Raw genomic sequence first — 24,922 nt, forward strand, 5'->3', positions numbered from 1 at the left:
TTTTATTGCAATTTTGCAGCGACCAAAAAACGTAATTCTGGCGTTTAGATTTTTTTTCTCGTTACGCCGTTTACCGATTGGATTAATTCTTTTTTTATATTGATAGATCGGGCGATTCTGAACGCGGTGATACCAAATATGTCTATGTAGGTTTTTTTTTATTATTATTTTATTTTGAATGGGGCGAAAGGGGGGTGATTTAAACTTTTATATTTTTTTAATTTTTTTTATATTTTTAAAACCTTTTTTTTTTCACTTTTTGTTTGCTTCTATAGTCTCCATAGGAGACTAGAAGCAACAACTGTCCGATCGCCTCTGCTACATACAGGGGATCAGCAGATCCCCTGTATGCAGCAGAAATGGTCCTGTGCTATGAGCGCCGACAACCGCAGGCGTCTGCTGCAGACCCTGAGTTGTAATGCCCACCCATCGGTGACCCGCATCACGTGACGGGGGTCGCCGATGGGTGGGGCTTAGGACGCGCTTCCCGGAAGCGCGCGTTAAATGCCGCTGTCGGAGATTGACAGCGGCATTTAACATGTTAACAGCCGCGGGTGGATCGCGATTCCACCCGCGGCTGTTGCGGGTACATGTCAGCTGTAATAATCAGCTGACATGTGCTCGGTTCAGTGTGGGCTCACCGCCGGAGCCCTCACTGAACCGGGGGATTACAGCCCGTGCGTACTAATACGTCACAGACTGTAAAGGGGTTAAAGGGTGTTTATGATGCCCGTAAAAAAAATTTTTTATACAGTATGTTCATGTATACCCCCCAGGGGTATTTATTTGTCAGCCCATACACTTAGTGCAAGGGCATTACAAGTATAGGAGACCCGCTCCTTTCTAATGGGAACATTTTTTTTATGAGGCCCTCCTCCACATCTCTTCCAAGGGGCAGTGGAGTGCCTCCCAATTTTTGGCAGCCCTTGCATTCACGGCATAGGCCAACACTATGGGAGACCCACTTACTAATAATGGGAACATTTTTTCATGAGGCCCTCTACGTCTCTTCCAAGGGGCATTGGAGTGCCTCCAAATTTTTGGCAACACTTGCATTCACTGCATAGGCAAAACACAATGGGAAACCCACTTCCTAATAATGGGAACATTGTTTTCAGGAGGCCCTCTAACCTCCACATCTCTTCCAAGGGGCATTGGAGTGCCTCCAAATTTTTGGCAACCCTTGCATTCACTGCATAGGCAAATACAATGGGAAACCCACTTCCTAATAATGGGAACATTGTTTTCAGGAGGCCCTCCTCTAAGTCTCTTCAAAGGGGCATTGGGGTGCGTCCAAATTTTCAAAGGGGTATTGGCGTGCGTCCAAATTTTGGGCAGCCCTGCCACTCACTGCATACGCAAAAACAGTATAGGAGACCCACTCTTTAGTAATGGGAACAACAAAGCCTAGCCAGCTGATGGCTCTCTAAGAATAGAGAGGGCCGACTGCTGGCCCTTTAAGAACAGTAAAGGCCGCCTGATGGCCCTATAAAAATAGGCTTGGTGACTTTCAGAGTCCCTCCTTCATAAATGAAACAGGATGTGTCTGATCATGTCTCACACACCACATGGCCAGATAAGGTTGTAAAATGTTAAAATGACATTTCCCGGTGAATGAATTTGTCACAGTTGAAAGCAATGCAAAAGTGCAAAAACACATCAAAAACGCTACGTGTGAACATAGCCCAAGGTGTGGAGGAGTATTTTTGTTTTTGGTTATTTATTTTGCCTTATATACAAGTCATTACCCTGGAAAGGATGTTCTTTAACATATTTCCCAGGAAAATCCATTTTGGTTTCGTTTTAGTATGTTTTATTGTGAGTCCGTAAAAGTGGCGTAATACCTCTGACAACGTTGTTGACAGCAGTGTCTTCCCCACGCTGTTCCCATGCCATTTGAGCACTGTTTCCATCGATTTGGGCAATTTTTAGGCCCTCTGCAGACCGCCGGGGGGAGCCGCCTGAAAAATGCTTGAGTTTCCCATAGACTTACATTGGGCTCGTTGCTCGGGTCGAGCACCTGAGTATTCCAATGTGCTCGACCCGAGCATTTTAGTGCTCGCCCATCACTTGTAACATGGACTTCCTGAGGTAGTCCGTGTTTGGGGTCCGTGCCCGAACAGTAGGTATTCGGTACGGACCCCAAACTTTACTGTTCGGGTTCGCCCATCTGTAGTTCTAAGCTCTTCTAATGTTGCAAGGAGGATATGGCCAAGTGGACCCAATTTGGCAAGATCCAGATTCCTGCTTACCCCTTAGGTGGATTAACAATTGTCCAGAGTCATTAGTGGGGTAAAAATAGGATCGCCTGGTGTAAATAGTATAATGCGCCCAAAATAAAATTCTAGTATAAGGCGGATTATAGAAAGAGTATGGAGATGTTGTTACTCACCTGTCCTGGCTTTATCACCAGCTCCTTCTTTTCCTCCGTGGTCATAACAATCACCAAAAAAATTGGACATCTTCGTGGACGCAGAAGTCAGGAATAAGTCTTCCAAATCATCAATAACAGAATAAATAATTATATTGCCATCAGTCTAAAAACATAACGCGTTTTGAAGCTACCGGCTTTTTTTTTTTTACATGACAAGATTGCATACATGTAAAGCACGACACCTATTTCGAGCCCGATGTTTCTGTATATAAGAGTTGGTCTTGGACAGCTGTTATATACACAAACTTTGGTCTTGAAGTACACAAAGACGACCTACTCAATGAAACATAACTGTGAAAACTATTAAACACTATCACAATTAACAAAGTTATATTTATATCAATACAACATTGATAGTAACAAGCCTAGATGGAATGAAGGACTTATTACGGAGTGTCAAGATGGAAAGCTCGAACATGGGACTGCTGCTCAACACAAAGAAGACAAAGATATTGACTACTGTCAGGTTATGCCCGGGACACATTTGAGTTGGACGGCGAAGAACTGGAAGTTGTAAAGGACTTCAACCTACTCGGATCAATGATAACTCAAGATGCAGAGATGACACCGGAAGTCAATAGGAGAATAGTTATGGGCAAATCAACAATGAAGTCACTGGACAAGGTGTTCAAATCGAGGAACATTTCACTGGGGCAAAGACACGGCTCCTTTGGTCTTTCCTGTGGTAACATACGGATGCGAAACCGGAACGATAAAGAAACAAGACAGAAGAAGAATCAACGCCTTCGAAATGTGGTGCTGGAGAAGGATGTTATCAATACCATGGATGGCAAGAAGAACAAACAAATCAATTTTGGAACAAATCAAGCCAGACATGTCACTGGAAGCAAGGATCACCAAGTTACGACTTGTCTACTTTGGACAGAGCAATCACTGGAGAAGGACATCATGGTCGGAAGAATAGAAGGGACAAGGCGAAGAGGAATTCCAGCAACCCGATGGCTTGATACTATCACGATAACGGCGGAGAAGACCCTGGTGGACCTATCTAGGCTTGCACAAGATCGATCTTCCTACAGAGTATCCATCCATCAAGTCGCCATTAGTGTTGAGCGAGTATGTTCTATTAACTCTTTCGCCGAGTATGCTAGGGCCGAGCTCCGAGTATTTACAGCTGCTCGGTGATATGGTTGAATTGCTCCCGTGTGCATGATTTGCAACTGTTTGACAGCTTTATTACATGTGAGGAACGTCTATTTCTTACACATTCCTCACATGTAATAAAGCTGTCAAACAGTCACAAATCATGCACACGGGAGCGATTCAACCATATCACCGAGCAGCTGTAAATACTCGGACAGAACATACTCGCTCAACACTGGTCGCCATGATTGGAGATGAAGGCCACTAAAATATATATATGTTTATATCCACTGAAGGTTAAAATGATAGGAGTGGTGTTTCCATTTATATCCTATGTAGCTCTGATATTTGTAACCGCTATTACGAAGCATATGCGACCTATGCCTAGCAATCAGACGCCAGCACAATACAGGATATTCAGATCGCTGGTGTATTGCAGTCAGTGCAGTGTTTGGTTGCAGGACTAGACCGTTTGCTAGCAACCCAGGACACTGTTCTGATAGGGTACTCACGCATGTGGACCATAAAGTGTTCGGTTGTGTAAATCTCCTAGTGACTGTGACGCCGCAGGAGAGGAGATGGGAATATGTACAATAAGTGTATCTCACTAATAGAAAATTGGTAGGAGCACAAATTAACTTTGCAAAATCTGAAGAAACAAAATAATCATTTTGAGATAGATCAGTGGTTCTACTCTCTGGTGTACACAGACAGAAAAGGGTCCCTGTGTAAGAACAATATAGGGCTCATCATAATGCACAATTCCACCAGCTTTAGAGGTAGAAAAGGGCCCCCTTACTTCCTTGTCGGGTTGTACAAATGATATGTCCGCCCATAGTCCAACTACACAGATAGAAAAGGGGTGATGGTGACAGATGAATAGGAAAAAAAATAATTTCTGTAAATGTCTAATAAATGTATCACCACATGCTACAAATAGCCGGACAAAAACGCATACCCTTTCAGAAAATAACGGCCATTCAGCAAGAATAACACAGAAATTTATTAAAAATGGAAATCTTTATTAAAGCAAAAAGGTAAAATCATATATAAAAAGTGATATATAGCAGAAAAAGGCAGCAACACCAGAGGAAACGACACTAAAAATTATACCCCTTAGTATAGAAATATCAATGTATATACACAGGTATCAGAGGTATAAACAACCTTGATTATAATATAAACTGAGTGTATGAATGGTAGACTATAGACTGGTATAAAATAAAAAAATATATCAGTAACGGTATAAGACTATAATGATGAAGAAAAATCACCAGCTCACCTGCAGTATATATATCCAAATTTTGATCTTGGAAAGCTCGGAACAGAAGCCGTTGCGGGGTGTTAGTTGGAAGAAAAGACGTGAGTTTGTCCAGCTCGATCTGAATGAAGTAAAATTACTTTTTCAATTTAAAATGCAGGTGTCATAAAAAAATTTAAATCCATAAGACATCTCCAGATGTCACCCTCACATAGAACATCAGGGACAAGAGCTTGCACTTCAAACTCTTTTAAGTACTTTTAAGTAGACCTCACACTGAATATACAGTACAGACCAAAAGTTTGGACACACCTTCTCATTTAAAGATTTTTCTGTATTTTCATGACTATGAAAATTGTACATTCACACTGAAGGCATCAAAACTATGAATTAACACATGTGGAATTATATACTTAACAAAAAAGTGTGAAACAACTGAAAATATGTCTTATATTCTAGGTTCTTCAAAGTAGCCACCTTTTGCTTTGATGACTGCTTTGCACACTCTTGGCATTCTCTTGATGAACTTCAAGAGGTAGTCACCGGAAATGGTCTTCCAACAATCTTGAAGGAGTTCCCAGAGAGAGATAACGCTTTAATCTTATTTGAAGCAGGAGACCTCCTGCAGTGGACAGGTAATTACCACAGAGGTCTATTGTGGGAACAGAATATCTGCTGGGAAAAAGACAGCCAGATTGAGATTTGTATATGCAGAGGTGGCGAAGTGGAGAAGCTGCCTTTGTCCAAGGAAAGAAGCATCCTGAGTTCAAAGCTTTTGTATGAGAGTGCATCTAGACGGTCGTCTCTGGGGTACAGATAGGAATATTGGGTTTTCTATTGATCCAATATTTATGGAATGTAGATTGTAACAGCGTGGTAACGAAGCGACGGACGTGATTCAAACATCGCTGTGGGGCCACTAGAATGCCTCTAATTTAATATCTGTCCAATAGACGATAAGAACTAGGTAATATTTGGTCTCTACTTAAAGGTAAAATCACGATAGAAAACATGACGTCAATATCTAATGCCTGGGACCTTCAGATTCGGAGATATCTTGTAAGTTGGGGATCTCATAAAATCCTAAAGGGCTGAGACCATCCCACAAACAGCCCCCACGTGAGGTCATCAATAACTGGCCTAGTAGTGGAAGCAGCTGCGGCTTTGTCCATCACTTGTCATTCAATTGTGTAAGTGTCCTGACGAATGGACACAGTGGAGGTCCATCCGCTGACAAAAAGGTAACAGTGGTTTGATCTGCGTGACCCCCCCGCCTATGTATCCTTGACACCATGTAAGAGTGGTAAACAGACAATAATCAACAACGCATTTCAAACACTGTATGTGTTCTTCATCATGATGAAATACCAAAGTATTCACTGTGAAAATCTAGCAAGTTAATAAATCACTGTAGTCCGACAAATAAAAGCCAAATAAGTGAAAAGTAAGTTCATGGGAATGGTAACCAATGAAAAATGCAGCTGTCACACTCGGGTTGGGAGAGCCACCGGCCAGTCAGTGCACTGCATTCCGATCTCGCTCCAATTTATACGGCTGTTTGATTGCGCCGGAGCTGAACTCCACCCACTACTGTTAACCATTTAGATGCTGCTGTTAATCCCTGACAGTGGCATTGGTTATTTGTGCTCGCCAGCACATCGGCCCCCTGCGACACGATCAAGTGTAACCGATAGGTTACGATATCAGCTGGGGGCCTGTTGAAGGCCCTTGTCACTGCCATCTTGGTACTCCACAGGATGAGCTTCATTGAAAACTGTGATTTAGGATATGTGCCATAATGGCAGCATTTTGGACGCAGCTCACCTGCGCTGCGTCCAAAACCCTGCATTGTACAGTAGAAGCACAGTGAATGGATTAATAGAAATCCCACGCCCACTGTGCTTCTATTTGACGCCGCGTAAACTCACCGGCAGCGCGGGTTTACGAGCTGCAGCATGTCAATTCTCTGGTCTCCGCAACAGAAATGTCCCCAATGGAATGTATAGAGCGCAATAACTCCGCATGTGTTTAATGAACACATGCGGATTTACCTGCGTGATCGGACACATCGCTTTGGACGCAGCGAAAATACACTGCTTCCAAAGTGCTGCTATAGCCTGATCGTGGGCACATAGCCTTACACTATAAGGCCACAGCCACACATTCAGTATTTAGTCAGTATTTTGCATCAGTATTTGTAAGCCAAACTCAGGAGTGGAACAATCAGAGGAAAAGTATAATAGAAACACGTCACCACTTCTGTATTTATCACCCACTCCTGGTTTTGACTTACAATTAGGCTATGTGCCCACAATGCAGAAATGCTCTGGATTTTATCCTGAGCATTTCTGCATCTCCCTCGCAGAAAAAACGCATGCGGATTGTACATGCGGATTGTACATGCGGATTGTACATGCGTTTTTCCTGCCAGGGACAAGCGGAAGTAAAGCGTTCTTCACATGCATTTCCGCATGCGGGTTGTCAAGCGCTTTCCAAGCGATTTTAGCATCACTTGGAAAGTCCTTGACAACTTGGTCACACTATATAAATCCATGCAACCGGCATGGATTTATATAGTATGACCGTAAAAGAATGGTAAAAAATAAAAAAATAAAAATATACTTACCTTCTGATGGCTCCCGGTGTCTTTATTCGCTCCGTCCTGGCTTGCCGGCAGCTCGCGGTACACTGCAATGAAGGACCTGCCGTCACATGACTAAATGACGTCAGGGCAGGTCCTTCAGTCCATCGCGAGCTGCCAGCAAGCGAAGACAAGCGCACCGCGGGCCATCAGAAGGTAAATATATTTATTTTTTATTTTATTCTTTTTCTTACAGTTTCTATGGTACCCGGGTCCGGATGAGAGTCTCCTCTTCTCCAGACCCGGGTACCATCCGCACATTGAAACGCTTGGATTCTGTATGTACAAATCCAGTGATGAAGAATCCATGCGTTCCAATGCAAGTCAATGGCGGCGAAAACGCAGCGCTTCCGCAAAATAATTGGTAGTGCTGTGTTTATTTCCGCAATGATAATCCGCAGCGGAAATTTCCACAGCATGTGCACAGCACATGCGGATTATCATTGTGGAACATGGCAGGCCTTCTACCATGCGTTTTTTAAGCGTTTCTGCAGCGTTTCTGCCGCTGCGGAAACGCTTAAAAAACGCATAGTGGGCACACAGCCTTACTGATGTAATATACTGACCAAATACTGAACGTGTGCACGTGGCCTATACTGCAATAGTGTAGTATCAGATGATTGCAGGTTCACGTCCCCTAAGAAGAGTTAAAAATAATAAGTTTTTAAAAATGTAAAAACAAATGTAAAACATATAAGTTCAAATGTTTTTTTTTTAAATAAATAAAGTTTAATAATAAACAAATCTGGTATCGTCACATCTTTAAAACTCATGTATTACCCGTATAGAAAACACCTTAAAAAGAAAAAAAATCAAAATGACAGATGTGTTTTTTCAAGCACCACATTAACCTAAAAAACATAATAAAAAGCAATCAAAGTGGGATCAATAAACAGTGCGCCACACAACAAAATAAGCCATCACACAGCTCCATCGATGGAAAAATAAAAACATTATGGATCTTGGATAATAGCGACAGAAACCACGTTGTGTTTTTTTTTTTTTTTACAAAATTCAGATTTTTTTTCTGACCGCTTAAAAAAAAAAAAATACATCTATGAAGTTTGGTATTGTCACAATCATACTGAGCTGGGAAATCAGGTTTCCAAGTCAATCAATAATGTGAAAACAAAAACCAATGGTAGAATTGCATATTTTTCACCATTTCATCTCAAATGGATTTTCTTCCTGTTTTTAGCACACGGTACGGTAAAATGAATGGGGTCATTCACCGCTACAACGCGTTTCGCACAAAGCAAACCTTCACACGGCTGTCGACAGAAAAAAAAAAAGTATGCCTCTTGGAAAAACAGGAAAAAACTAAAACGCAAAATGAAAAATCGTCCGGCGTTAATTTTTTATTTTAGACGCACGTTCCATGCACTGTATGTGGACATGTAATATATCTCATACACAGGTAGCATTGCTTTCTTTGCAGTGTCACCTTTGTGTATGTATACTAATACTACTCTGTTATTCATCACCACATTAATATTCCTGCAGTAATACAGAAATGGATTTATTACGTTTATGTCCGAGACTTACATGACAAACCCACCAATAACATGCAGGACAGGTTCTTACAGCGACTCTTTTCCGCTCTCACTGCTTAGCCGGGGATTACAGTCACGGACGGACTCATCCTTGCTGCGCCCTCTAGTGTCTGGCTGTATGAAGGTCACATGATGTGTGATCAGGCGGGGAGGCGCTCCGTCTCCGGTATCATGGCGCTGCGCTGCTCTGTGGCTCCTCTGCCGGACTCCGTGGCTTCTGACATACAGAATATGAAGCAGCTGTCGGGGGAGGTAAGAGTGGAGCCACATGGACGTCAGAGGGGTGGAAGGCTGCAATATACATGCATTATATATCCTGTACTGATCCTGAGCTACAGCTAGTATAATACTCCAGAGCTGCACTCATTATTCTGCTGGTGCAGTCACTGTGTACATACATTACAATACTTATCCTGTACTGATCCTGAGCTACAGCTAGTATAATACTCCAGAGCTGCACTCAGTATTCTGCTGGTGGAGTCACTGTGTACATACATTACATTACTTATCCTATACTGATCCTGAGTTACATCCTGTATTATACTCCAGAGCTGCACTCACTATTCTACTGGTGGAGTCACTGTGTACATACATTACATTACTTATCCTGTACTGATCCTGAGTTACATCCTGGATTATACTCCAGAGCTGCACTCAATATTCTGCTGGAGGAGTCACTGTGTCCATACATTACATTACTTATCCTGTACTGATCCTGAGTTATATCCTGTATTATACTCCAGAGCTGCACTCACTATTCTGCTGGTGCAGTCACTGTGTACATACATTACATTACTTATCCTGCACTGATCCTGAGTTATATCCTGTATTATACTCCAGAGCTGCACTCACTATTCTGCTGGTGCAGTCACTGTGTACATACATTACATTACTTTACTTATCCTGCACTGATCCTGAGTTATATCATGTATTATACTCCAGAGCTGCACTCACTATTCTGCTGGTGCAGTCACTGTGTACATACATTACATTACTTATCCTACACTGATCCTGAGTTACATCCTGCATTATACACCAGAGCTGCACTCACTATTCTGCAGGTGCAGTCACTGTGTACATACATTACATTACTTATCCTCTACTGATCCTGAGCTACAGCTAGTATAATACTCCAGAGCTGCACTCACTATTCTGCTGGTGGAGTCACTGTGTACATATATTACATTACTTGTCCTGTACTGTTCCTGAGTTACATCCTGTATTATACTCCAGAGCTGCACTCACTATTCTGCTGGTGGAGTCACTGTGTACATACATTACATTACTTATCCTCTACTGATCCTGAGCTACAGCTAGTATAATACTCAAGAGCTGCACTCACTATTCTGCTGGTGGAGTCACTGTGTACATACATTACATTACTTATCCTGAACCGATCCTCAGTTACATCCTGCATTATACTCCAGAGCTGCACTCACTATTCTGCTGGTGCAGTCACTGTGTATATACATTACATTACTTATCCTGTACTGATCCTGAGTTACATCCTGTATTATACTCCAGAGCTGCACTCACTATTCTGCTGGTGGAGTCACAGTGTACATACATTACATTACTTATCCTGTACCGATCCTCAGTTACATCCTGTATTATACTCCAGAGCTGCACTCACTATTCTGCTGGTTCAGTCACTATGTACACACATTACATTACTTATCCTCTACTGATCCTGAGCTACAGCTAGTATAATACTCCAGAGCTGCACTCACTATTCTGCTGGTGGAGTCACTGTATACATACATTACTTATCCTGTACTGATCCTGAGTTACATCCTGTATTATACTCCAGAGCTGCACTCACTATTCTGCTGGTGGAGTCACTGTGTACATACATTACATCACTTATCCTGTACTGATCCTGAGTTACATCCTGTATTATACTCCAGAGCTGCACTCACTATTCTGCTGGTGGAGTCACTGTGTACATACATTACATTACTTGTCCTGTACTGTTCCTGAGTTACATCCTGTATTATACTCCAGAGCTGCACTCACTATTCTGCTGGTGGAGTCACTGTGTACATACATTACATTACTTATCCTCTACTGATCCTGAGCTACAGCTAGTATAATACTCCAGAGCTGCACTCACTATTCTGCTGGTGGAGTCACTGTGTACATACATTACATTACTTATCCTGTACTGATCCTGAGTTACATTCTGTATTATACTCCAGAGCTGCACTCACTATTCTGCTGGTGGAGTCACTGTGTACATACATTACTTATCCTGTACTGATCCTGAGTTACATCCTGTATTATACTCCAGAGCTGCACTCACTATTCTGCTGGTGGAGTCACTGTGTACATACATTACATTACTTATCCTGTACTGATCCTGAATTACATTCTGTATTATACTCCAGAGCTGCACTCACTATACTGCTGGTGGAGTTACTGTGTACACACATTACATTACTTATCCTGTACTGATCCTGAGTTACATCCTGCATTATACTCCAGAGCTGCACTCACTATTCTGCTGGTGGAGTCACTGTGTACATACATTACATTACTTATCCTGTACTGATCCTGAGTTATATCCTGTATTATACTCCAGAGCTGCACTCACTATTCTGCTGGTGGAGTCACTGTGTATATACATTACATTACTTACCCTGTACTGATCCTGAGTTACATCCTGTATTATACTCCAGAGCTGCACTCACTATTCTGCTGGTGGAGTTATGTGTACACACATTACATTACTTATCCTGTACTGATCCTGAGTTACATTCTGTATTATACTCCAGAGCTGCACTCACTATTCTGCTGGTGGAGTCACTGTGTATATACATTACATTACTTACCCTGTACTGATCCTGCAATACATCCTGTATTATACTCCAGAGCTGCACTCACTACTCAGCTTATTGTCAGCCAGTAAACTTGCCATCAGTCTTCTTTGTCTCCTATAAGACAGGGGGCACTTACATTTTCCTCCATCAGATAACTGTACGGGATCTGGTGTAAATAGGACACTAACCAGAATACAAATCACTAGTTCCTCTTTTGTGCAGACAGTGGACAAGAAATATAAGAAGCAGAGTGCAGCTCTGGAGTAAAATACAGGCAGTGACACTATATTTATGTTACTCACTTATATAGCGCCATTAATTCCACAGCGCTTTACAGACATTCTGTATCTTCTGTGCTTATCTTAGATGGGGTCTGCTCCACTCAGTGGGGGCACCCATCTATAACATCTGGCTGGTGGGGGGCGGCTGCAGACCCCTGTTTTTACTGATGTCTCCCGCTCTTGTACTGATACTACCTGTGATCCTCTCTCCAGCAGGTGTCACGTCTCTGCTTGGCGATATTTTCTTTCCTCAAAGAACAGAAAGAGGTAAATTTACGTCCGATCCTTGAGCTGTGCCCCTTTTCCCCCCACTTGTCTTGTTTTGGTGGGCCGGACTATGTGTTTTTCTTTATTTTCTGCAGGTGGATCAATTTACTTCTCAGCTTGAAGACTTCGCCAAAGACAACGGGATCAGCCTGGGCCCTTTAAAAAGTATCGTGAGGAGCGTGCTTCTTGTTCTGAACGGTGAGGATGATCAGCACTTGGCTGTTGAAAACACTCTAAGGCTATGTTCACACAAAACACAGTGAAAATATTGAAAATCGGTCCGTTTTAACGCAGCATTTTTACTGCCGGTTTTGGCTGCTGAAAAAAAACTCGGGTGCTCGCTGAGTATCTTCGGCGTGCTCAAATGTTATGTTTTAGTCACTCCGTGTGCACGATTTGCAACTGTTTGACAGCTTTAATACATGTGAGGAATGCCTAACAAACAGGCATTCCTCACATATATTAAAGCTGTCAAACAGTCGCAAATCATGCTCACGGAGTGACATAAACATCACGTTTGAGCACGCCGAAGATGCTCGAAAAACCCGAGCATGCTCATAAATCTCGAGTAAGGAGCATGCTTGCTCATCACTGCTACTAACGACAAGCAGGCATCTTTCAGGCATTTTTCTATTGTAAAATGTGGAGCATGTTCCAAACAGAAAAGAACAAAAAAATGGACATGTCATTTCTTTTAACTGCTTGGTGTCTTTGGAAACCTGAGTTAAAAGGGTGATCCAGCACCTAAAATGTTGTTTTTAATTATCTATCCTTACAACCTAACCACTTATTGTATTTTGCTTTATTATACAATTCCCTACTCTTCTATCTGTGTGTTTTGTTTTTTTACTGTACTTCATGTGACGTCACATTTGAGAAGAGTCTCAAACGTGACATCACAGGAGGCTGGGGCTTTACTTGCTTCCCTGCAGCATCCATCTCCCCTCCTGGAACAAGATGTCATCAGGAGGCAGCACTGCAGTTACTTACTACAGTTTCTTGCATCTCTGCCCCCTATAAAGATGCCTTGGACCCATGGTGATAGAAGCTGTGGGAGAGGTGAGTGCAGCGCCGGCTTCTGCTTCTAACTGTGAAACAAGATGTCGTCAGACCAACCCTTTTGACAGATTATGAGCCTGAGCGTATTTGCCCAGCAAGGGATTTTTATGTCAAAATGATTAGAAAGAGTCTTTTGAACTTTTCCAGGTGCTCTGAGGAGGAGTCTGAAGTCAGAGGACCTGCAGTCTGACCTGGTTGTTCTGGGTGAGGATAGTAGTTACTGCTCCTCTGCTTGCACTGATGGGATTCATCATCTGTGTGTTTTATTTTCTGCAGGGTTGGATGAAGAGAAGGCCGGGATTTTTGCAAAAGAGGTGAGAAGAAACTATTGTTTAGAAGGTATCAGAGGTTGTCATCAGTTGGGATCAGGATGCTGAGACCCGTACTGATCACAAAAAGACAGAAATGCTCAGCGGGGTGACGTGCCCATCTGTTATTGATCATCTTTCCTGGGATACAGATTCATGGTGTACAGACGTTCTCTGACTTTGTACACTTCCGGTCTGCTTTAGGGTGAAACATCAGCGACGCCAAACGGCCATGACTGTGCCCAGCTGGGCTCTTCTACCTCTTCCTTTCAGCTGTGGTCTCTGTACCCTGATCCTCAACCAGGGCTGATGGCTGCTATTTCTTCCTGCACCATATCTATTAAAGGGAACTTTTTGGCAGGATTATGCACCATAAACAAAACACATCTATGTTAGGTCATTGTAATTGAGATTAAATCTATACCTTCTTTTTTAGTAATCCTCGCTTCTGTTCCCAAGTAATTTCTTATCCAATTTTCATGGAAATGAGGCGCGAGTGCATCAGGCCTGGCCCTGCACTCACAGCTGTCCGTCCTCTGTCAGTCCGTCCCCGCCACTGACGTCCAAATCTCTCTGACTTGACAGGTCGCTATTGTCTGAGTGCCCTGCCTCCCCAGTCCGAAATCTCGCAGAGGTGCCATCACTCCCCACATTGGTCGCCTTCTCAGGGGAGGGCGGCGCAGATGCAAGGTCTTGATCTAGCTGCGTCTTCAGGACTTAACGGTGCATGCAGCGCCACCATAAATGACAGCGCCTGCGCGAGATATCAGATGGGGGAGGCAGGTCAGTCGGACAAGAGTGACCTGTCAGTCAAGGGGCTTCGGAAGACAATGGGCAGGGAAAGATGGAACGAGGATGGAGAGTTGGAAGTACTGTACCAGGGCCTTGAAATTCCACTTCATTTGCATAAAAATTAGATAATGGATTACTTTGGATCTGAAACAAGGATTCCAAAAAAGAAAGTCTGGATTTAATCGGAATTACAGTGAGCTAACAGATGAGTTTGGTTTATGGTACAAAACCTGCTGACAGGTTCCCTCCAAGACAAATGAGGAACCATGAAATACAAGATTGCATTGAGCAAGGAGCCGCGTGGCGCATCCCCTGCCTCTGTCATGTCCATGTGCATTACTAGGACAAGGACGGATGGCACCACCCCTAGGTGAATGGTAGAATTAAGATCTGCCTTTAATGTGTTAAATGAAGGGAATACTTCTCTGTGATATTATGGTATTGGCCGTTCAACTCTGTTTCTTGTACAATGTAAGGTTTTGGTGTCTTTGCTTCCGTTGCAGTGGAGCAGCGATGCCCCGGCTCTCACCCGGCTAGCAGTGGGGCGGACGCTCAGTATTAACCAGCTGGTGGACATGGAGTGGAAGTTTGGGGGTGAGTATTAGGCCACGGCCCCATTATCAGTATTTGGTCAGTATTTTTTCTCCAAAAACCAGGAGTGGGTAATAAATGCAGAATTGGTGACTTGTTTCTATTATACCTGTTCTCTGATTGTTCCTCACCTGGTTTTGGCTCCCACTCCTGAGAAAAAATACTGACCGAATACTGATAGTGGGGCCGTGGCCTTAGTCTGATCCTCGGAGTGCATCTTTATAACAGCGCAGTGACCGTCATTTTCTATTGTAGTTATGGCAGCAAGCAGCGAACTGGAGAAAGCCGGAACCATATTCCTGCAGGTGGAGCAAAGATTCGTTTTCTCACTGGACCGGGTATAACCCTGTATAGGTGCCAGGGGGTGGACTGACCATTTGTAGACCATGGTCCACACCACTTTACCTAGAAACGGCACCATCCTTGTGGGTGACAACTCCACACAGTTGAATCCTCTAGTGGAAGATGCACTTTTTTGTTCAAATTAAAACAATCTGTGACTGCAGACTTGTGAATCCTCACATTGTGCACACTGTGAGGATTCTCCGGTGTCAGACTGTTTCCGACCTCGCTCAATACACTTGCATTGAGCGAGGCTTCTTCCATCTAGTCGGATTGTGGCCGGGATTATGCATATTACATATTCGCTGTCATATGACCAACATTCCCGGTGCTCACACCGGAGAATCCTCACAGTGCGCAGTGCACGCAATGTGAGGATTCATAAGTCTGCAGACTTGTCGATTCAGACCGAACAACCCCTTTAGGGCTTAGTCAAGGTATATGTGTCCGTGTATTACGTTGTATACGTCATGGCAGGATTCACGCTTGTACTCTTCAGCTCACGGTAGTTGTTTCTTTTTTTTCAGTTAAAGATGATTATTAAAAAAGGAAACCAATTGGAGCCGGTCTACGTAGGTGAGTATTTAGGATTCATTTATTGACAGTAAAAAGATTAGCTGCTAGAGTTGGCGCCAATCGATTCACACGACCCGGTCCATCGGCCACGACAGTGACCTGGAGAACCGCCTACTACCCGATGACATCTGCGGTTTAGGATTATCTACTCAGTGATCAGGCAGAGCGGTTTATGAACACTCTGCCTGATCATTAAAGGGGACCTGTCAGCTGAATCATGGTTCGGGCAGCATGAATCAGATGACGGGTTCCTTTTAACCCCTTAAGCCCCGCGGGTGGTTTGCACGTTAATGACCAGGCCAATTTTTACAATTCTGACCACTGTCACTTTATGAGGTAATTACTCTCGAACGCTTCAACGGATCCCCCTGATTCTGAGATTGTTTTTTCGTGACATATTGTACTTCATGATTGTGGAAAAATTTCTTCGATATCACTTGCGTTTATTTGTGAAAAAAACGGAAATTTGGCGAAAATTTTGAAAATTTTGCAATTTTCAAAATTTGAATTTTTAAGCCCTGAAATCAGAGCGATATGTCACACAAAAGAGTTAATAAATAACATTTCCCACATGTCTACTTTACATCAGCACAATTTTGGAACCAAAATTTTTTTTTGTTAGGGAGCTATAAGGGTTAAAAGTTGACCAGCGATTTCTCATTTTTCCAACAAAATTTACAAAACCATTTTTTTAGGGACCACATCACATTTGAAGTCACTTTGAGAGGTCTTTATGACAGAAAATACCCAAAAGTGACACCATTCTAAAAACTGCACCCCTCAAGGTGCTCAAAACCACATTCAAGAACTTTATTAACCCTTCAGGTGCTTCACAGGAATTTTTTGAATGTGGAAGAAAAAAATGAACATTTAACTTTTTTCACAAAAATGTTAATTTAGACCCAATTTTTTTTATTTTCACAGGGGTAACAAGAAAAAATGGACCCCAAAATTTGTTGTGCAATTTCCCCTGGGCACGCAGATACCCAATATTTGGGGAAAAAATACTGTTTGGGCGCACGGCAGGGCTCGGAAGGGAAGGAGCGCTATTTGACTTTTTGATTGTAAAATTTGCTTGAATAATTAGCGGACGCCATGTTGTGTTTGGAGAGCCCATGTGTGCCCAAACTTTGGAGCTCCCCCACAAGTGACCCCATTTTGGAAACTAGACCCCCCAAGGCACCTTTCTAGATGCATAGTGAGCACTTGGAACCCCCAGGTGCTTCACAAATTGATTCGTAACAATGAAAAAGTGAAAAAAAAAAACACTTTTTCATTTTTATGAATCAATTTGTGAAGCACCTGAGTGTTCCAAGTGCTCACAATGCATCTAGATAGGTGCCTTGGGGGGTCTAGTTTCCAAAATGGGGTCACTTGTGGGGGAGCTCCAATGTTTGGGCACACAGCGGCTCTCCAAACGCAACATGGTGTCGCTAACAATTTGAGCCGATTTTCCGTTAAATTTGTTAGAGGACACCATGTTGCATTTAGAGAGTCCCTGTGTGCCCAAACATTGGAGCTCCCCCACAAGTGACCCCATTTTGGAAACTAGACCCCCCAAGGCACCTATCTAGATTCATAGTGAGCACTTGGAACCCCAGGTGCTTCACAAATTGATTCATAAAAATGAAAAAGTGTTTTATTTTCACTTTTTCATTTTTACGAATCAATTTGTGAAGCACCTGGGGGTTCTAAGTGCTCACTATGCATCTAGATAGGTGCCTTGGGGGGTCTAGTTTCCAAAATGGGGTCACTTGTGGGGGAGCTCCAATGTTTGGACACACAGGGGCTCTCCAAACGCAACATGGCGTCCGCTAACAACTTGAGCCGATTTTCCATTCAATTTGTTAGCGGACACCATGTCGCGTTTGGAGAGCCCGTGATGTGCCTAAACAGTGGAGCTCCCCCACAAGTGTCCCCATTTTGGAAACTATACCCCTCAAAGATTTTATTAAGGTGTATAGTGAACATTTTGAACCCAGAGGTACGGCACATTATTTGTTTACATTAGGTCATCATATTGAATAAGTTTTCATTATTCTTGAGCGCAAGTGCTCGCTACTTGAGTTTGCATCGGGTACTCAGGTATGCACCATGTACAGCGTGTGCTCGAGTGACATGCTCGAGTCCCTGCTCCGCATGTTTCACGGTTATTAGACACCCAAAAAAAAACATGCGGGGATCGCTCGTGCATGGCAGGCAATCCCCGTAAAGTTTTTTGGCCGCGAAGCATATGGGGCAGAGACTCGAGCATGTCACTCAAATACCCATGATACTCAATGCATACCAGAGCACCTGATGCAAACTCAAGTAGCGAGCACTTGCTCTCAACACTAGTCGCCATATCGTCATCTTTTTTTCTTACTTTTGAAAAAAATCCCAACCCCAGCCCTAACCCTAGCACAACCCTAGCCCCAGCACAACCCTAGCCCCAGCACAACCCTAGCCCCAGCACAACCCTAGCCCCAGCACAACCCTAGCCCCAAACCCAGCCCTAACCCTAGCCCAATCCTAACTCAAGAGTTTATTTTTGACGCCGTTCCTTGTGCGGTATAAGTGATTAGACGACTTTATTCTTCGGGTCGGTGTGATTACAGCAATGCCAGAATCATATGGGGTTTTTATGACTGACAGCTGTCACACACTAAAAGACGCATTTTTTGTAAAATCTAGTTTTTGCATCGCCATATTTTGAGAGCTATAATTTTTCCAGATTTTGGCAGACAGTCATGTGACGGCTCGTTTTTTGCGGGATGACTTGACGTTGTTATTGGTGCCATTTTCAGGCACGTGACATCTTTTGATCGCTTTCTATTCCGATTTTTGGGAGGCAGAATAAACAAAAACCAACAATTCAGGAATTTTTTTATTTTTTTTTTTTTTATTCTGTTCCGCGTGTGGTAAAATTGATGAGGTAGCTTTACTCTTCGGGTCAGTACGTTTACAGCGGTACCACATTTGTATCATTTTTCTATGTTTTGGCGCTTATACACAATAAAAGCTATTTTATAGAAAAAAATATTTTTTAGTATCGCTTTATTCTGAGAGCTATAACTTTTTTATTTTTCGGCTGATGGAGCTATATGGCGGCTTGTTTTTTGCGGGACGAGATGACGTTTTCAGTGGTATCATTTTTATTTATATGCGTCTTTTTGATCGCGTGTTATTCCACTTTTTGTTTGGCGGTATGGTGATAAAGCATTGTTTTTTGCTTGTTTTTTTTTTTTTTTTTTTTACCGGGTTCACTGAAGGGGTTAACTAGTGGGACAGTTTTATAGGTCAGGTTGTTCCGGACGCGGCGATACCAAATATGTGTACTTTTATTGTTTTTTTTTTATTTTTTTTATAATAATATTTATTGATGGGTACATTATATTTTTATTTTTGGTGTATTATTTTTTTTATTTTTTTATAATATTTTTGCACATTTTTTTTTTTTTTTTTTTCCACTTTCACACAGTTTATACACTTTATTACTTTGTCCCACTCTGGGACTTTCACTTTTTTTTTTCTGATCGCCTGCATGGCACAGGAATGGAGCACCATCCCTATGCCATGAAGGCTGTCAGAAGTGCACAGTGTGAAGATTGCTTGGAGATGCACTGCGCATGTCCAAGCAATCTTCCTGCTCTCTGGTGACCCGGATGTTGTCATGACGACATCGGGTCGTCATGGCAACACCCGGGAAGCCTTTGCAGACTGCGCTGGAAGCCGGAAGAGGAGGTGAGTATCGCCGATCACCTCCCCTTGCCCCCGCAATGCCGCGATCGACTTCGATCGCAGCATCGCGGGGGTTAATGTGCTGGGAGCGGTGCGTGACCGCTCCCTGCACATAGTACCGGGTGTCAGCTGTGACAATCAGCTGACACCCGGCGGCGATCGCGCCCGCACAGCCTGTGTGCGGGCGCGATCGCGATGACGTACTAATACGGGTCTGGCTCTTAAGTCCCAGGGCACAGACGCGTATTAGTACGTCAGATGTTATTAAGGGGTTAAAGAATCTTTTAATGATATCGGACACTGCTGGATCCCCCTACTGTGGAATATAGGGGGCATATATCAAAGTTTTTGTGGCAGTGTTCTGCTTTCAAAATGTAAAATGTGTGACTTTTTGCGCTGTTTTCTGCACTATTCAGAAGCAAGTTGTGGTTGGCAACGCAAATGATTTAAGTCACCTTATAACTGTTTTCCAGGAATTTTTTATCAAGATTTTATTTTTCTTTTATATGACAAAAAAAAAAATCACTTTTTTAACATATTTTTTTATTTTATTTTTTTTTAGAGCTAACGCTGCCACAGTTCTACAGTTTCCTACATGAGATGGAGCGGGCCAAGAGCAGCCTGGAATGTTTCACGTGACGCAGAACATCTACAGAATCGCGGTGAACACTCACCAGCTCCCCCTCCTGGAGGTCATCGGTACCAGCTCCAGTTCTGGAGGCAGTCGCCCAGAAGATGGATATAATAGTTGCTGTATATAGGTGGTATACATTCACTGTCCTGCGCACCCACATTAAAACATTCCTTTGTTAAACCCGTCTCTGCCCTTTATAAAATATGACTTATATTATGGAACACATACAGCACTTACCTTTTACAGGTCACCCAAGCTGCAGCACCTTTCCCATACATGTGTCGAGCCATTGAGAAGGTGCTCAGGGCCTAATTTTCACAAATGCAAAAGAAAAACTGCAGCAAAACTTCATATTAACCCCTTATTGACATCCCTCACACATGTATGGTGCACATCTCTTATATGATGCAGGCTCAGGAGCTGATCCCGCATCATATCCTGCAGATACTGGCTGTGTTACACAGCCAACATCTATCTCTAAAAATGAAAATCGCCCTCCTTTTTCCCTATCTATAAAAATGTTAGCTTTCCCTGCAAAAAAAAAAAAAAAAGTTACTGGTCTGAGAAAATGGCGATTCAAACAATTTTAGTTTTTATTTTTGCATACAAATTTCTGAATTTTGTAACCACTGATCCTGCAGTCATATCATCTTCAGTCTCTTCTCTGCGTTTGTTAGCCTGCTGCCGTATCTGGAAGAAAGGAGCTGAAGGAAGGAAGCATAACTGCAAGATTCGACTACACACAGTTTTGTTTGTAGTCTGTAACCATGGAGGCACATAGGTCTGCATCAGAGCTGCGAACTATGACAATGGTAGGGAGATTTTTAAGCAAGAGGCATCAGAAATTATATTATGCTTATGGACAAGGGTTTCTCGGAGGGTTTGTAGCTGTTTCTCAAGCTGAAATAGAAAGTATATATTGACATTTAAAGAGATGTCACTGACAGATGATTTTCAGCGCTTGAGTGACATAAGCAATGTAAAAGAATCTATCACCAGGTAGTTCTGCAAATGTTATTTTTTTGCTGATGTTACCGAGAAGGAAGGTCCTGACAAGGTAGTAGTCCTATCTCCCATGAAAGGCCATTAAGTCTGAGGGCAGTAATAGCCCATTTGTTATACACTGTATTCTAAAGTTGTAGCAGAGTGACACAGTGCTCCCCCTTTGCAGCATCTTTTTTTTTTTCTAAAAGAGGGTTTACAGCCCCCGATGATGTCTACATTGGTCTGGTTGTAAAAAAAAAAGGAGGATTGTTCTATGGAAAAAACTGGATAAGGACAAGAAGGGACGTGTAAAGTAGCACTGAAGCATCTTTATTCTCTTTGTCCTTTTATAACCTGTATGTTGCACTGTCTTTTGCTGTCTGCAGAATGAGTTAACTAAGAATCAGTCATTAAGCTCATTCTGACCAGGAGATAGGGCCTGGGCACTTAGCCTACAGTATACGTACGGAGCATTTCCCAGCTTCCACTGTAACACTCCCATTCATCAGACGGAGGCCATAAGTCTATTCTTTTGGCCTCCATCTTGGAGAGATGCGCCTACACACTGTTTACAGACAGCATTTTCCTATACAGAGGGATGCTAAAAGGAGACGTATACCACGCAGCATGTTTTTTTTGTTTGTTTTTTACATTGGGTCCATATGATGGACAGATGACTAGGCATTGATCCTGACTGTGGCGCAAGTGGGGTATATATAACCTAAGAATATACGCCCGACAGTGTTCATAAATGCAATGTGTACCTAGTTGCTTTTTTTTTATCAGTAATTTTCTGAGCTCATCTGGGGTGATTTATGACCATATCAAAGATCAACTCATCATATAACACATTTAAAATTCACTGAGGGATTCTCAGTTAACTCATTCTGTAGCCAACAATATGCAGGAAAACAAAACGCCTGTACAAGACAAATGGTGCAACATTTTTAACTAAATCCAACTTAAAAAAAAAAAAAAAAACATTTATAAAGCAAAATACATTGATTTATGAAATAATTAAAATGACAGTTACTCTTTAAGTATGTGTTTTGCACAGTAACTGAGTACAGACCCGGCAGCCCCTTGGTGTATAGTGCACTAGTGACACCGTCACACTGTGACCCTTATTCACATTTAAAGAGGTTTTCCCACAAACAGAGTGCATTTTAATTAATAGATCTTGGAATAATAATAACTTCCACAATTGGATGTGTTTAAATAAAATGTGCCTGTGCTGAGATAATCTTATAAATGTGCCCCTGCTGTGTACTGTGTAATGGCTGTGTCTGACCGTACAGGGACATGGTCTGATCATACCACAGCTCCTGGGCAGGGGAGGAAGAAAAAGAGTATACAGACAGGACAGTGTGGGATCACAGCTGATTCTTTCTGTGAGGTAAAACATTTCTCTCCTGTTTTTAAACAAGGTTTTACGTCAAAGAAAGAAAGAAAGAATCAGCTGTGATCCCCTGCTGTAATGTCAGTATTCATCCTCCCCTGCCCAGGAGCTGTGGTATGATCAGACCATGTCCCTGTACGGTCAGACACAGCCATTACACAGTACACAGCAGGGGCACATTTATAAGATTATCTCAGCACAGGAACATTTTATTTAATCACATCCAATTGTGGAAGTTATTATTATTCCAAGATCTATTGATTAAAATAACTTTGTTCGTGGGAAAACTCTTTTTTAAGTTTGGAGATAAAAATTATTCCGTTATATACTAATTGTACCGAACTGTGGGAGTTTAGATAGTGTGTGTGTATATAGGTACAATCCCTATGTAAGCAGACTGTAGAACATTGCACCTACATAGGGTGCAGTGTGATTTTTATAGTATACTAGCTGTACCCGGCCAGGCGTTACTGTGGCTCAGTCTGGTTAAATGGAAAAGAAAGAAAAGAGAGAGCGCACGTTTCTAAAATATTTAATTTCACAATACTTATGGGTATACAATATTTTTTGTTGTCCCATATCAGATGGGGCAATGCTGGCGCTGTTGATAGTTGTGCCCACCAGGCAGGCATGGTGGCAGCTTGTACACTGTGTCCCCTGCAGGCCTGTACTCTGCACAGGTCACTAAAGAGGTTGGTAATTGCTGTCAGGTGTCACAAAGGAGCCGGTCGTGTCAGGGATTGCTAGTTATGCAATTCCCTAGTACAGAGGGAATGTGACTGGAGGGGGCGCAGAGATGAAGGCAGGCGGTAGAGGAGGAGGGAGTGATCCGCTTGACATGTCCCGGGCCAATATCGGCCAGATCACAGCGCCGCTCCCACTGGTGGCGCAGTGGGATTTGCACTCGCTTGCTATCCGCCCACTGCTGCGAATCTCGTGCCCAGCTCAGCGCCAAGACTGGAAGCCGCGACCTGTGCCTCTCCGTGCAGCCTCCCTCTCTCCTTCCCTCCCTCCCCCACTTGTTGTTGCGCAGTCGGAAATAAGACTCACCTGTCAGAGAAGAAGCCGCAGCAGCAGCGGTGTCGGAGAGCAGAGATGGCCGCCTCTCAGGCGGTGGTGGTGATGAGCAGCAGCGTCTTTTGGCCTCGAACAGAAGGTCTCGTCATTCCCCTTTCCTCCAACCCCCACAGGGGACACGAAAGGAGCAGAGCACAGGCACCGGCTGGGGAAAATGAAGGAGAGGGAGAAGGGTTTATGAATGAGATGTCACTAAGCGGGGGGAGAATGCTGGGCGGCCGGGGAGAGTCAGCCTAGGACTGAGCTCGTAACACCCCCTCTCGCTGTTGCTTTTACATCCAACAACTGGTATATAAAAACATAGTAGGTATATAAAACATGCGTGTATTCGAACGCAACGTTGTGTCAAAATTTCAAAGCAATCGGTGAAAAACTTTCCGAGATTTGTTCAAAATCTTAAACATTTACATTTTTACTTATATAGATATACAGTGCCCATATAGAGAGTAGTAGTGTGGTATCTATAGTGTATGGGGTGCTATATATACAGGGTACAGTGTGCATTGTGTGTGGGGTGCGGTATATATAGGGTATATAGTGTGTATTGTGTGTATGAGGTGCGGTATATACGAGGTACAGTGTATATATTGTGTATGTGGTGTGGTATATACAGAGTTTATTGTGTATAGGGTGCAGTATATACAGGGTACGGTGTGTACGAGGTGCGGTATATACAGGGTACGGTGTGTATATTGTGTGGCGTGCAGTATGTACACGGTACGGTGTGTATATTGTGTATGGGGTGCGGTATGTACAGGGTACGGTGTGTATATTGTGTATGGGGTGCGGTATATACAGGGTACAGTGTGTATATTGTGTATGGGGTGCGGTATATACAGGGTACAGTGTGTATATTGTGTATCGGGTGCGGTATATACAGGGTACGGTGTGTATATTGTGTATGGGGTGCGGTGTATATTATGTATGGGGTGCGGTATATACAGGGTATGGGGTGTGGTATATACAGGGTATGGTGTGTATATTGTGTTTGAGGTGCGGTATATACAGGGTACAGTGTGTATGAGGTGCGGTATATACAGGGTACAGTGTGTATATTGTGTATGAGGTGCGGTATATACA

At 43.0% G+C, this 24,922-nt stretch overlaps 1 protein-coding gene across 2 annotated transcripts; it reads left to right on the top strand.

Moving 5' to 3' along the window:
* The first annotated feature begins 9,086 nt into the window (after positions 1–9,086).
* COMMD7 (COMM domain containing 7) lies at positions 9,087–20,562 on the top strand. 2 transcript variants are annotated; one of them, XM_073681023.1, is made up of 9 exons: positions 9,087–9,245; positions 12,307–12,360; positions 12,456–12,558; positions 13,567–13,623; positions 13,696–13,733; positions 15,023–15,113; positions 15,366–15,415; positions 15,980–16,028; positions 20,311–20,562. In XM_073681023.1, exons 1-9 carry the CDS (start codon positions 9,123–9,125, stop codon positions 20,385–20,387), a joined length of 642 nt encoding a protein of 213 aa, XP_073537124.1. In that variant the 5' UTR covers positions 9,087–9,122; the 3' UTR covers positions 20,388–20,562. The 2 variants fall into 2 exon arrangements, with proteins under 2 accessions (XP_073537124.1, XP_073537125.1); XM_073681024.1 differs by having other exon boundaries at positions 9,104–9,245; positions 12,310–12,360.
* The last annotated feature ends 4,360 nt before the right edge of the window (positions 20,563–24,922 follow it).

The sequence above is a fragment of the Phyllobates terribilis genome, unplaced genomic scaffold, assembly GCF_046119375.1.
Source record: "Phyllobates terribilis strain yellow unplaced genomic scaffold, ASM4611937v1 Scaffold_5__5_contigs__length_657084704, whole genome shotgun sequence".
Taxonomy (NCBI): Eukaryota; Metazoa; Chordata; class Amphibia; order Anura; family Dendrobatidae; genus Phyllobates; species Phyllobates terribilis.

Coding starts and splice junctions, on each gene's coding strand:
- COMMD7 (XM_073681023.1), top strand. CDS start 9,123: ATGATGTGTGATCAGGCGGGGAGGCGCTCCGTCTCCGGTATCATGGCG. Junction 13,624..13,695: donor GTCTGACCTGGTTGTTCTGG/GTGAGGATAGTA, acceptor TATTTTCTGCAG/GGTTGGATGAAGAGAAGGCC. Junction 16,029..20,310: donor ATTGGAGCCGGTCTACGTAG/GTGAGTATTTAG, acceptor ATTTTTTTTTAG/AGCTAACGCTGCCACAGTTC.